At 44.2% G+C, this 14702-nt stretch overlaps 1 protein-coding gene across 1 annotated transcript in view; it reads right to left on the bottom strand.

Moving 5' to 3' along the window:
- Htr2a (5-hydroxytryptamine receptor 2A) overlaps positions 1-13468 on the bottom strand; it is a 66646-nt gene extending 53178 nt beyond the window's left edge. The window contains 2 exon segments of the mRNA NM_001246728.1: positions 9209-9409; positions 11887-13468. Of these exon segments, the coding sequence (NP_001233657.1) occupies positions 9209-9409; positions 11887-12298 (613 nt within the window). The 5' untranslated portion in view covers positions 12299-13468.
- Positions 13469-14702: the final 1234 nt, after the last annotated feature.

Here is a 14702-nt window from a genome sequence, read left to right as displayed (position 1 = left end):
CTTAACCACGCCTATCAGGGTGTGGCCAGGGGATGTTCAGGATGATGAGTGGGGGTTCTTAAGGTGCTAGAGACACATGGAAGCTCTCTCTCTGGCCTCCCTAGCTTGCTGCCTCTGGGAATACTCTGGCTTGCGCTTGGCCAGTATTATTTGAATAAAGATATCTTAACCTGCAAGCTCACGTCACATGGGGGTGCCATGATATCTGAATGCACAAATATGTTATATGATTAAGTATGAAAAGATGCTAAAAGTCCTGTGTGAAAATAATTATAAATTAAAACTAGTTATATGTGTTATTTTCCCCGTTCCTGTGTGTGCATCCTCAGAAGGAAGGTTTTCCACCTGCATAAAGGAGGAGGTTTGATCCAGGGACTGAAGCTTTTGGTTTAGGATTCTGTGCATGGCTCACAGCTTTTGAGGCTAAAGGCCTTGAATAAATGTGACCCAGCCTACCTCTTCATCTATTACAGAAGTAATAACAGAGAGAATAGGTGCTTAGCCTTGAGGGGGAAAATCTTTCTATTTAGATGCACTTCAAAATTATCCTATGAGTTGCGGATGCATTTCTGGAATGAAATACTACTTATGGAAAAGGGATTTGAAGGGGCATATTTGCTTTTCATCATATGACAATGTGCAAATACAATTTTAACCTTCCTATCCCATGCTTATCTTCGCTCATGATAGTCAGGAGATAAAGGAACATATATTTCTTTTCCCATGACATTAGCAATGCAATCAAGGATAGAGTTTACTCATTTTTGCATTAGAGTGAAGTCACAGTTAGCTCTGGTATTGTGAATTAGGTTTGAGAAGGAAATATAATCGACAGACAACCCCAGGATCATTCTTAACCACATGCCTCATTCAGTCATTGTCACTCCTTCACCCGAGAAGCTCACAAATGGGACACGGGATTGATTTGTAATTATGCTCATTTTCCTCAGAAGTTGATGGAAGCCTAGACAAGCAAGATCTTGGCAATGCTGGTATCGTTGAACAGGGGAGAAAACAGTAGACGTTAGGATTTAGCTTGTGCAAGGAAACCCAAATCCTCTGCAAGCAGGCTGCGGAGGCTGCCATTTGTAACATAAATCCTCAAGGTTGGCCACTGCCTCCAGGAAATCTTTTCTGATTCATCATGGAATTCTGACATTCCGCTCTTGGTTATCTAAAACACCTTGGAAGTAATGTTTGTGGTGATTACAACTGTATAGAAGCATATGACTGAAGAGATGACAGGTCTGACACTCTGGAGTTTTGGCCTTTGTGAATGTGAAATTCTCCAGCAGCCCCCCAGTTTCACCACCTCTGTCTCCCTCTGATCATGATTAACGCTATCAACCTTTTTAAAATCAGAACCGGCCCATATCTCACACACCACCCCCACAACTTGATGTCTGCATTTAACCTCATAGACATGCTTCCTCTGTTTGAGTAGCCAATGTCCTAACTCATTGCTTTCCAGCACTTCAGATTGTTTTGAAACAGAAAATCAATCTACCCAGTCTTGGCTGACCTTCTGTTTTCACACTATTTTAAACATTGAGGCGCTGACCTTGCTCGGCCTTGATACAGGGAGGGGGGGCTTGGTTCTGCCTCAGCTTGATATGACAGACTTTGTTGATGCCCCAAAGAAGGCCATACCCCTTATGAGGGGTGGAGGGGGATGGGAATGAAGGGAGGTGGGGGGCAGGAGAGTGGGGAAGGGGGAGCTGGGGTTGGTATGAAAAATGAAAAATAATTTTTTAAATTAAAAAGTTGAGGAGCTGAATACTTTTACACATACTTGTATTTTTTAATAGAAAAAAAATCTGTTAAGCAGGATATATGTCCACTTTTAATAGCCTAGGCTAGATTGTCAAAGAACTAACACCTCACACTGTCACACAGGAAATATGGGCGTACATGTGGTGCCATGCTCACAATGGAGTATGTGATGGCAAGGGTGGGGGTGGGGTGAAGACATCTTTAGCCTCTCTATGTGGCTGACCATTGAGTGAAAAGCCAAGCTACATCGATGCTTTAAGTCATGTCTCTATGACCCCCTGAGCGAAGAGTCCATGTGCCTTAGTGTCTATTTCAAGTTATATTTCTGAAAATTGCCTGCTTATTTGGTTTATTTCTTTCCTTACTGGGTTATTTGTCCTTAAAAAATAAGAAGCAGGTGCATTTTGCCTCTTTTAAGTGTATTTCTTGGTCTGTTATTCCTATAGGTATTCTTGAGTTTGCTCATGACTATTTTAGCCATACCAAACATTTTCCATAGAATTTGCTAAGCCTGTATTTATCTTTACAGTTCCTATACTTTGTGACCTGTGGCAAAAGACCTGGCACACCACTAGGTGAGCTAAAAATACTAGAGCAAAAGCAAACTATGAACTGGAGATGCAAAGCAGCTGAGAGAAAATAAGACACTTACCTGCTTTGTGTTCCCAGTAGAAAGATGGCTGTGATAATTATGTAGGATAAAACTTTAATCAGGAGAGGAATGAAAAGAAAAATCTTATAGAAATTTGAGTTGGGGGAAGTAGTAGAGGAAATGAAGGGAGAATTTGCAGTTCAATTTAAAATGGGGAAGCAGGGACAGCATGAGAGAAGTATGGGAAAAAGAAATGGCAGCTATAACATAAAACACAACAGGAAACTAATTATACCAAGTGTCACAGTGAATGTAGATGGCCTGAAGTTCAGTATTAAAGAGAGACTGTCAGATCCTGAGAAAAAACAAAATGTACCTATACACTGTGAAATGCACAGAAGGCAGAGAAACGAATTATGTTAAAATGAAGAGACAAAGGATACACTGGAGAGAAGCAAACTGAACGAGGCATGGCTTTATTAATGTAGAGTAAAGTAGAATTCATGTCTCCGTGAGCGCTGCTGAGGCGGAAGGAGGGGCAGAGGCGTCAGGTGGTGGGGGGCTCCCTTGTGTCTCAATCACCCACTGATTTGTCGGAGGCTGAATGAGTTTGCAGCCATATTGTGGGTTGAAGCTATGAGAGCTGAGGTCAGAGCTCCTACAGTCAAGAACCATCAAGCCTTCACCAGGCACCATAGAGGAATACAGAGAGGATGGAGAGACACAAGGAGAAATCAGTTCTTATGAGATGGCTGCTTAAAAGAAACGGTCTGATCCAGTCAAGGCATGCCTGCCCATGCATGCACACACATGCACATGTACACACATATACTGTGATCTGTTAAAACTCATGGATTCCCCTGTGGTGAAAGCTAATATCAACACACTGCCTACTGGATTTCTTACATAAGATACAATGCAAGTAAAAAAAAAAAAAAAGCAAAAAAACAAAAAACAAAACAAAACAAAAAAACTACTAGGTATAGCAACTCAAAGAAATGAGGCAGGCCTGGGAGAAAAATCAGGGGACAGAATCACCAGGTAACTGAGATGCCCAGAAAAATGGTGATTGATATTTGATAGATGAATAATAATAATAAAAAACTAGTCCAGACAACTGAAATCTGTTAAATAATCAATTGGGCAAATCTAACAATCTAGTCACTGAAATAGAATCTATGAGAACATATTAGAAGGGCTTGGCAGTAGATTAGAAGTAGCTTATGCCAGAAGAATCTGTGACACAGATTGAAGGGGGGAGGGGGAAGAGAATGTAGAAACTGCGCCCTAAGAAGCATGGGTCAAAGTTGTATTGTGTATGAGCTGGAGTCCCAGAGTGAGGGCAGGGAGAATGGTGCAGGTGTGATAATTGAAAGGATAATGGCTAAGAAATTCTCCAAAGTGACAGCAAGATGACATTGAACATCAAATTTAAGATTCCATACAAACCAAGTTTAGGATGAAGACACAACTAACCCACACCTAGGCAGCACCTAAGAAGATTGCTAAAACACAGACCAAGATACTCTCTGAAGTCAGGTGACATGGTGGCTTCTGTGGCCACCAACAGCTGAATTCTTACAAACAACAAACAAATAATCTAGAGACACAGAAGGCCATGGGGAAAGTTCTGGAAAAGAGACTGCTTAATTTATTTATTTATTTATTTATTTGTACTGGGATTAAACCTAGAGCCTCACACATGTTGGGCAAGTGCTCTCCATTGAGCTACAGACCAAGCTTCTTTTACTTTTACTTCATGCCAAAGTCTAACTAAGTTGCCCATGCTAGCCTTGGGCTTTTCTGGCAACAGAGTCTCAGACAGCAGGCATCATGGTTCTGCATTACCAGATCCCTTTGGGTTCTATCTGATGCAAAAGTGTGCTTTAAATGAAAGTAAGATAGAGTGATTGGGAGTAATGAGAATGGAGAGCAAACAGCAAGCATGGCGTTGCAAGGAAGTTCACCAGGAGTGAGGACTATACATCCAGGCAGAATTGCAGGAGTGAAGAAAGCAGAATACAGCAACAGAAGAGTTGATATGTAGGAAACACATGCCAAGTTCATAGGGCAGCTGGAATGATGCCTTGGGTTTTGGTTAACCTCTGTGTACACAACAGGAAAGGAAAACCCAAAGGACCATGGGGTAAATGGGGGGTTAAAATGTTCTCAATGTTTTGCATTCCCAAGAGGTGTAAAAAGATTTGTTTTAGGCTCTGAACAATAAAAAGAGGCATGTTGATATTGCTAAAAGAATAGATGATCAATAAGCTAAAAGAGAAATTTTTAGCTTATTATAGTTCTGATCAATCTAAAAGTAAAGCAGAAAGAAATCAACTGACATCAACTATAAAAGAAGTAAATAATCCAATTAAAAGACAAAGATGGGGGCTGGAGTGATGGCTCAGCCATTAAGAGCAATTGCTGCTCTTCCACAGGACCCAGTTCCCAGCATCCATACCAGACAGCTACCAATAGTCTGTAACTCTAGCTCCAGAGGATTTGGCGCCTCTGGCCTCCACAGGCCCCTGTACTCACATGCACTCATCTACAAGGAGGCACACACACCTACATATAAATAAAAACAAATCTTTTTCTAAAGGCAAAAATGGATTGGATTTAAAAAAAAAAAGCAAAAACAAACAAACAAACAAACAAAAAAACTGGGTGTGCTTCCATTCAGGTGGCATATTTAAAATACAAAGTCACAGCCTGATGGTAATAGCACAGAGTAAAATACAGCCAGAAAAAAATGATAATCAAAAGAAATCTGACATAAATACGGTGCCATCTATGGAGCTGAGTTTTAAGGCAAGAAGCCTCACTAGAAATGAAGAGAGCACTTGACAGCAATTAAAAACCAGCACGAAAGATAAAATCTGTATCTAGCCAATAACCCATGAAGGGTTAGGAAGTGTAAACAGAGGCTAAAGAGAGAGTTAAGTGTTTTTAATGGCACCAGAGAGTTAGGACTAAGTTCTATACAACTTTTCAAAAATACACACGCCTTACTTATGTAAGGACCTTGGGGGAAATGGCAAACTCTGAACTTTATTAAGGATGCTCAGAAAATAACTGCAGAAATCCAAGTTTGGCTCTGTATTCATCAACTTATCAAGAAAACTGAATATATCATTTAACTAATGAAAATTTTACGGTAGATGCTGTAAAAGCTTTAACTGTTAATTGAAAGCAAGGTTGGTCATATCCAAATAGAATTCCGTATTATGCAGCTGTAGAAAAGACATTTGTCTGTTTCCAACAGATTGGATTAGTCTTGAAAGAATAGTAAGGATATATGATCTCACTCATATATGGAGTCTAAGAAAGGTTGCATTTATAGAAACAGTAGAATGACATTTCCTGAAGCAGGGATTTTAGGGTAAAATCTGGGCCCTTGCAGCTCCCTGTGAGCAATGTGGCAGTGGAAGAGAACTACTCAGAGATGCAGAGGAAGGGAATTTAGTCAGTATGGACACCTTGTGAAGGACAAAGATGTCCAGTGACCCCCAAGCACATCTTTGGGGTCCTGATGTGAGGTTTATGTTTCAATATAAGGTGAAGTGTATAAACTACACAGTGCTGACCAAGACATTGTACACTCAGCACTGAACAGCACTGTCCGGCTTTGGTCTGTCCTGCAAGGTTGTCTGATAAGATACCAGACCACTGAGAGCTCTCTTCCAGAGAGTCACGTTCTTTCTCTGCCTGGCACCAGGACTTTGGTCTTCTCTTTCCACCACTGGGGAATTTTGATTCATTGGCGTTCATTGTTTAAATAATCTGTTAATGGGAAGTGACGGCACATCCATCTCTTTTAGAATATTTCCTCCCTGGCAAGAACAGTTCTATTACCAGAGACAGATGGGGGGAGAGAATATGGGTTAGTTCAGGGGACCTAGTGTATGGCATGGTGTCTGCATTTACTAACTCTGAGTTTTACTCCTGTGATTTTCTCCATGATTGCAAAATAAAAAGCATTGTGGTGAGAGGATGGAGAACTTACCTATGATTGGAGTATTTATTTTACAACATATTTGTACATTCAATCACCATGGTGTACATTTTGAAGACAGTTTCACTGGTTGACTATACATGATATAAAAACAAACAAACAGGAAAAAGTTCCAGCTGGAATAAGGGACCAAGAATAGAGTCACATACAGAGCAAACTAAATCCTCAAGCCCAAACAAAACAATAGAAATAGAAACTAGAGAAGAAAAGTCAGGAAGATGTCGGTGCTGAGCCTTTTCTGGACCCAAGGTAGAACCGACTTCTGATATTTAGCATTTCTTACCTGATTGTTCCTCAGAATTCCACCTCACAGGTAGTTACAAGGTTGTGTAAACTCGACTTTTCTACATTTAACTGGCTCTACCATACTTGAGAGACACTTGAACAGACACCAGTCATCGGGTTTATGTTAGAAAATCCACAGAACAGATAGACTATAACTTCCGAATTACTCTTCTTTAACGATGACCATTGGTTAGCATCCCCATGACCATTCCAATCTGTCTCCCTCCTGGGATGACAGCCAGAAAGCTGGGGAAGACGGCCTTATTAGGTAGCAGATAAAGTACAGACTGGAGCTGAGTTGACCTGGGTGGACTCCTACGTCTAAATGCTACCATCGTGTGTGACAGGCTTATCTAAAAGATTACTTGGACATGGCTGGGTCTGTGGTAATACTCAGAATCTCTAACTTTTGCTAATGACATCATCAAGAAGCTTATCAGAGACAGGAAGTTGTTTTGGCCAAGGGTAAAAGATGACAAACTCTGGGGCTGGAGAGATGGCTTAGTGGGTACAAGTCCTTGCTGTAATGTGAGGACCAGAGTTTAAGATTCTCAGCACTTATGTAAATGTTGGGTGGACTACTTGTAATCCCAACCCTTAGGGGGCTGAGGCAGGATCCCTGGGACAAACTAGCTGACTAGACTAGTCAAATTGGCAAGCTCTGGATTCAAGTGAGAGGCCCTGCCTTATAAAGTAGAGTTAAACCGAGAAGGATACTTGACATCAACTTTTGGCCACTACATTGAATGTGCATACACATGAACCTCTGTACATGCAAACACATACCACATACATGCAAAGGAAAAGGTCTAGGTCATCACAGTTTCTGCTTAGCTCCTGGGGCACTCTGTGAAGTGAAAATAGAGTCCTTGGCTGCATGAATTACACTTGACCCTTTGTTTGTCATGTTTCCTTCTCTGATAATCTGGCTCATGGTCCTCAAACATGGGTCTCTCTCAGGAACACTCAGCCATCTAAACCTAAGGCTTCTTCAGAGTGGTAACAAGCAGCTTGGATGGTTACCTGCTGGCCCCTTTACCCTCCTGTTCCAGGTGGAACAAGTCCTGGCTTGCAGGGATTAAAGCCCTTAGCATTTTCTTGGAGAAGAAACTGCTGGCTAAAGAAGGTGTGGTGCACTGGGCAGAGAGAGAAAGGGCTTGATGCCAGAAGCCTAGAGGGCTAGTGAGTCAGACCGGTGACCCTGGAAACCCCAAGTCTTGTGTCCTGAGGTTCCCCAACTTATCAAACAAACACAATGAGATTGTCTGTGCTTCTGACCTTAAGTGATATATAAGGCTCAAAATGGAAATCAGATAAGGGTTTTACCCAAAATGCTATGTAACTTGTCATGTTGGCCTCAGAACTAAAGGATGCTCATTGAGCCCATGCTTGGTGCATATATACACCTCATTTCCGGTTTTAGACATTAGTTTTCTCATCTACAAAATGGAGAGAGTGTCACACTAATACTTGTTATTAGCAGGGAAGGAAGCAATGAACACAAACTGTGCTTGCTGTTTCTGATAGATATTTTAAAAATTGCTTCTATTTTATGTGTATGGGTGTTTTGCCTGCCTGTATGTCTGTACCACATGTATGTTCCTGGTGCCCTCAGAGACCAGAAGAGGGTGTCAAATGTCTTGGAACTGGGTCATAAGCTACCATGTAGGTGCTGGAAATCAAACTGGGTCTTCTGCAAGAGTAGCAAATGCTCTTAATGCTATTACAAAATTGTGAGTAGTATCAAATGAGTTCTGGAATTTTAACCTACCATGGAATCCCACAGTCTCTCTTAGAAGTATATAGCACACCCCATGGGTCTTAGCAAGTACAGTATTTCTGCCTGAAAAGCTTGGAGACTTTACAACAGGTCTCAGGGAGCCTTTGATTACGAACCCAGTCTGCTGAGGTGACAGGTACAATTGACTTTGCTGCCTGAGAGCTGCCCCTTTAGATCCTATTATGGTGACAGAAGATCAATACTCCAAGAGGTATGTGTAATCAGCCTAACTGAAGTCGGTTGGAACCCTTTGGTGTGGATGTCACAGCAGAGAGAAGGAAAAGAAGAAGAAAGAAAGGCCATAGAGGCATCAAGCTGCTGAAATGCCCAGCCCTTAAGCAATTGTTGCCACTTCCCTCTGTCCTCAGCTTCTGCCACTGTCTGGATCCCCTCTCGAGGCCTGTGTTATCTAGGACAAGTGTCTGTATTCTTCGGCAACCACATGTCCAGCAATGACAAAACTCAGGTTTCTGGGAGACCCAAAACTTGGAGTACTGAGCTTGGATGTAAGAAAGAACACAGCCATTCCTGACTCGGGCTCTGCTAGTGTGCTGGTTCCTAATGTATGCAAAACAATACATACAGTTGCTGTCAGGTGACATCCACGGACTTTCCTTTCCTAAAATAACTCCACTAATCATGAAGTTTGGGACATGCCTTGCAACACACAAAACAACAGACTCAAGAGTGTCAAGTTTCAGTGCAACAAAATAGAACATGTCTCCAGGGAAAGGACAAACTCCAGTTTCGAACGGCAGCTTACCTACAGATATGGTCCATACAGCAATGATTTTCAGGAAGGCCTTGGTTCTGGAGTTGAAGCGGCTATGGTGGATGGGGTTCTGGATAGCGACATAGCGGTCCAGTGAGATGGCGCAGAGGTGCATGATGGAGGCGGTAGAGAAGAGGACATCCAGGTAGATCCAGACTGCGCAGAGCTTGCTGGGCAAAGGCCACCGGTACCCTGTGGTGCAGAAATTTAGCATCAGCAAGCAGCTTCACACTTCTGGCATGTGACCTATACCCTGGGACAGCTGCTTACAGCTTGGGGAAAGAGATTACAAGACTCTCAATATTTAAACAAATAGCAAGTGTGCTTAATTACACCATGATGACACTGAGAGGTGAGTGTAGGTTTGGATGTTTCTGGTCTGTGGAATTACATTAGCAAAAGAGGAACTGTGATAATGTGACAAAATGGCTTCAAGTCTACCTCTTGAAAGTCTTTACTTAAGATACACAGTCCCCTAATGTTTTATCAAACTCAAATTTGGGGCATGTGAGAAACATTGAGGATGACGAAGAAAATCAAGGGTGTCTAGCCCTTGGAGCTTTGTCTCAGGGCAGTGCTCAGACTATGGGTGACAGCTAGTTTTCTTAGTTGGTTCCTTACAATGGGGACCCGGACCCACCTCTGGCCATTCTGATTCAGTAAGGCTGGAGCAGGCTGGAAAATGTGCAGTTTTCAAAAACTTAGAAATCATACAGCTGACTCTGATATTGGCGCCTCTCCCTGTCTGTAGCTGTGGCTTGGGGCAAAGATGCCCTTCCTCCCGCCCCTCCCCGCCCCAGCATCGCAAATAGCCAGTAGAACTTTGGGTCCAGTTAATTATTCTCTCTGTAGAGTGGCTAGAGGTGGGTCCTCAGTATCAAAGGGTTCTAAAAACTTCCCAGAGTTCCGGGCAGCAAGCCTGGCAAATGCTCTGTTGTCTGAGGAAGACAGCGGATGCCTTGATACCGCAAAGGAAGTGTCCTGTTCCTCTCTGTGTGTTTTGGGGAGCAACGAACACTTGAATAAACCGTTAATTAGTTTGGCTAACAGAATGAGCAATGATACTACATCTGCCTACGAATGGGAAAGAAAATTAGATCAGTTCTGTAGAATAGTAGAGCTCAAACTGAGGGAGCTCTCACTTATGCACAAGTCTTATCTCTGCCATGCTGCCCCCGGGAGTATTCAGAAAAGGAGCACTGCGGAACCTAAACCTAATCCAAACCTTCTAGTTCTGGTCTCAACATTTATACTCTTAGCAGCTCTAAACCCAGAAACGGGCTCTGCTCCTGGGAACTGATGTTGGCTCTTGCCGTGCAGGAGATGGATGGTGGTGGCGGGGGCAGGGGGAGGGGGGGCGAGTCTTCCCTGAAAGAAAGCAGGCCCTTCTCCCCTCAAAGTATCCTCCAAGATGTAAGAAGAGAATACTTGTGCAAGACGGATTTGTGACTTGTCCTCTGGGGAAGGCGCAGGACCGGTAGTGTCTAGCAGACTCTGGGTGGGTGCAGGCTGCCCACCCAGAAGTTGTCACTAGGGGGCAGCCTTGAGCCGAGACCAAGGGACCTGCTGCACTTGCTACGTGGCCAGGGCTGCCCCTGCTGCTCAACAGCTCACCCCGCCCTCCTGCTATGGTTTGGGTTCCTGCAGAGTCACCCCTCCCACCCGCAGTAGAGTTTGCTCCCAGGGATGGCTAGGGTTTTGGGAAGTGAAAGCCCCTCCTCAGTGGCAGAGAAACGATAAGCAAATGTAATGGAATTATTCCGGTGAGTCATTTGGATGGTCAAGCCAGGGCTGGTCTTTACAAATGGATACTGGCTATTGCTGACTGGTCTCCTTCCTCCTTGAAGCTTTTCAGGGCTAGGTTCATATTGTAACCTCTAGGACTTGGCCAGAAAACCCTTTAAAGGTATCTCTAAAACTGCCTGTAGCTCCGGTGACTCGTGAGTACATGTGCCAAAAGTCTTAATAGTATTTCCTTTGCTCTTTGTTAGGAGGACTCTGGCTGGATTACTCATAATTTGAAAGAATATCGCGTTCTGCTCCCCCATGAAAGCTGTCCCAGTGTTTGCAGACTTCCTGAGAAGTTTGACACTGTCAAACTGGGTTGAGAAGAGAGCAAGATTAATAGCTTTCCATTTGTTTCCCACCATCCCCCAAAACCAGACAGGAGGACTTTCTGTGTATACATTTTTAAAGACTCGAGGGTATAACTCAAAGGCTTTCTCCCATATTGGCTTTTCTGGGCAAGGGGGGGCAATTAAAACCAAAGTAATTCATTTATTCTAATGGAGACTCTGAATATTTTAACATTAAACCCACTCCAGCACTAATGCTCTCTCTGCAAATGTTCCAAGGTAATTGGGAAGGTTTTACCACTCCATTAGAAGTGCTGAGGACTGTGTGACAAAGATAAAGCCATTCTGTCCCGAGGCTGGCAAAGAAAAGCAAAAATCACATGGACACAGAATGAAAGTTAAATTACGCTCATGGAGTTTTGGAATACCAATAAATTATTATCGGTATTCCAATTTTAGGTACCAGGCTGTCTCTCAAGTAAAACACAATTTTAAGATTAAAAGCTTCTGGTCTATTTCTTTCCTGAGCCCCGTCCCCATGCACATGCTCTTTGCGACTACACTGGGGGCAGCTAACATGCTAACACCACTCACCATACAAGATGGTTAACATGGACACAGGCATGACAAGGAAGCCCAGCAGCATATCAGCTATGGCAAGTGACATCAGGAAATAGTTGGTGGCATTCTGTAGCTTTTTCTCTAGGGACACTGCCATGATGACCAGTATGTTTCCAGCAATGGTTAGGATAATCACTACAGCTGTCAATAAAGCAGACCAGTTTTTTTCCTGGAGATGAAGAATGGAGAGGCATGTCGGTGGGAGGTACCCTTCGAAGGAAAGGTTGGTCCGGTTTTCGCCATCAATTGTCCAGTTTGATGCATCAGAGCTGTTAGCATCTCTGGAGTTGAAGTCGTTACGGTAGAGCCCGGAGTCACCATCTACTTGCATTAAAGAGTTTGGAATTGAGCTCAGAGAAGTATTGTCTTCACAAAGAATTTCCATGTCTAAGCCGGAAGTTGTAGCGGATCAAGTGTGGAAAGACTAGCAAGTCATAGCCTTGGCTCACCATTCATCTTCATGTCCCGGTGCTAGGACGTGTTGAAGCGGAGACCATGTGTGGCTCCTCTGGCTGCCTTTTCCTCTCCCATAGTAAGAGTTACAGAAGTGTGACGCCTCTTGATACTGCCTCCCTTCACAGTGCTAGGAAGAGTCCGAGGTCCAGCTGTAACTTCTCAATGAAGCAAAGACAACAAAAAGCCCCTTTGAGCATTTGGGGACACAATCGTGCTCCTGGTTAAGGAAGAAAAGTTTTGGAACCGCTGGGAATCTGTTTCAGCCAATTCTCGGGATAAATGTGCGGATTTCACGAGTTCAGCCATCACAAAGTTAAAACAGCATCCGAAATCCGTAGGGAAGGCTGTGTGCCCTCTGTGCTAAGGAAGTCCGTTAAAAACCCATGCAGTGCTAATCCCATAGTAACTGGGTATGCTTCTTAGTCTCAGGCAGAATCGCCGCAGCGGCGATCAGGAATTGCAGCTCATGTCTGTGGCTTGGTTAGTGAAAGAAAAACGCATCCCGAAGAGCAGCAGAGAACTTTCCACTCCAGAAATTCTCATGGCAATGACGGCATCGTGGCCAAGCGTGACTTCAACCAGAAAGAAAATCCCACAGCAGTAAAAGACAGCAGCCTAAGAACTTACATTCATTGTCGCCAGGGTCCGCTATCCTGTGACTCGCCTGTCGCACGGTGGTGACTGAGCTGGTGTGGAATCCCCTTTCCTTGAGCTTCCAGCAGCATAAAATGATAGTAATTTGATTTCTGTTTCTGCTGACTTCAAAAACTGCATGCCAGTTCCATCAGTTGAGGTCTGTGCTGGCTGCCTCTGGCCACTTACTCTGCTCGGGTCCTCCCTTCCGGAGCCCAGCTGCTCGCCTCAGCAGGCGCTCAGTAGCAATCAGTCGCCGGGAGCCCCTCTCAAAGTCACACAAAAGAGCCGCAGGGAAAGTAGGAAGGGCTGTCTGCACCAAGTGGCTCCCGGGTTTCCAGGAGAACAAGTAGCTCCCTCCAGTCTGTCTCCTTTCTCAGATCTCCCTCTGTCACTGTGTCAAAACCTGCAAGGTGGCGACAGCCAGGAAGGGCGGACCAGTCCCCCTCCCCCATTCTTCTTTCTGCTACAGGTTCACATTGAGAACTTTTGCTTTAGGCAGAGAGAGAGAGAGAGAGAGAGAGAGAGAGAGAGAGAGAGAGAGAGAGAGAGAGAGAGAGAGAGAGAGAGAGAGAGAGAGACTGAAGACACAGCCCAGTGGATAGATTCCTGATCAGGTGGGCTACATGGCAGTGATATTTCAGGCAGAGGGGTGAAGAGTGAGGAGAGACCTGGGATGTGGAACCTGCCAGGACTTCTGTCCAAGCCAGTGGTGCTGTGTGTAGGAGGGATGGCTGACATTGGCAACATGAGTTTGGAGGAGCCCGGAAGTCTGGGGAGACAACTGATAAACCATTAGTACAATGTTGAGTTAGTTAAACATATTTCAGCACACACGCCATCGTTATGTGTACGCACCACTTAACCAGCTTATTTTTCTTCATCTGAAAAATGTCACCAGGAAGTAATTGAAACCTTCATGTTAGAAAATGAAGCGTTTTATTTTACTTTTATTTATTTATTTTTATCCAGAAGTGACACTATATGGCCCTCTCTCACGTGGTTCCTAAGGAAGGCCGATGTAGATCATTACCTCTCCAGCTAAGAAGCGGATTATTCCCCCAGCGTGAGGGGCTTTCTGGGGGTTCTGTCTACCACACTCCTTTGCCCTTCCCACTCAGCCACTCCCAGGCCTTCAATGTGTTGCCAATCACCCAATCTTCGTTGCAGTACCACAGCTAAGCATCTGTGACCCAGGTCACCTTGTCACTGTCCATTCTGAGCCTCTCTCTTAGGGCCTCTTGCCTCACCTCCCCGTGGTTCATGGAATCATCATAATTATGGTCCACCCAGTCCTCGCTTCCATCTCCCTGCCCGTCCCTCGAGACTCCAGCTTTCCCAACCACCTCAAACACATTCCTCAGGTCTTCTCTGTTCAGCCACAGTGAGGAGCCCTTCTGTTATTCCTGGGTGGACACATTATTCCCCAGATTGCCTGCCTGTCACTAGACTGCTGGTCTTCTGCATCCAAATCGAGGTCTGTGAGGGCGGGACTGTGGAGAGTAGGCAAGGGAGTCACAGGCCCTTGGTTCCGAACCCCAGCTTTTGTAACTCATACAATTCCCCTGTCCTGAGAGCCCCTGTGTCCTCCATTGTCAACCAGGGTGATGTTAGCTTCCTCACTGGGTTGCAGTGAGGCATATATGACATGCATGCATGTTTAGCCCATGTCTGGCTAGTAGCATGTTCTACACTGTACG

This window comes from Cricetulus griseus (genome assembly GCF_003668045.3).
Source record: "Cricetulus griseus strain 17A/GY chromosome 1 unlocalized genomic scaffold, alternate assembly CriGri-PICRH-1.0 chr1_1, whole genome shotgun sequence".
NCBI lineage: Eukaryota > Metazoa > Chordata > Mammalia > Rodentia > Cricetidae > Cricetulus > Cricetulus griseus.
Note: the sequence above shows the minus strand (reverse complement) of the source record. Positions and strands in the feature narration are given on the sequence as shown.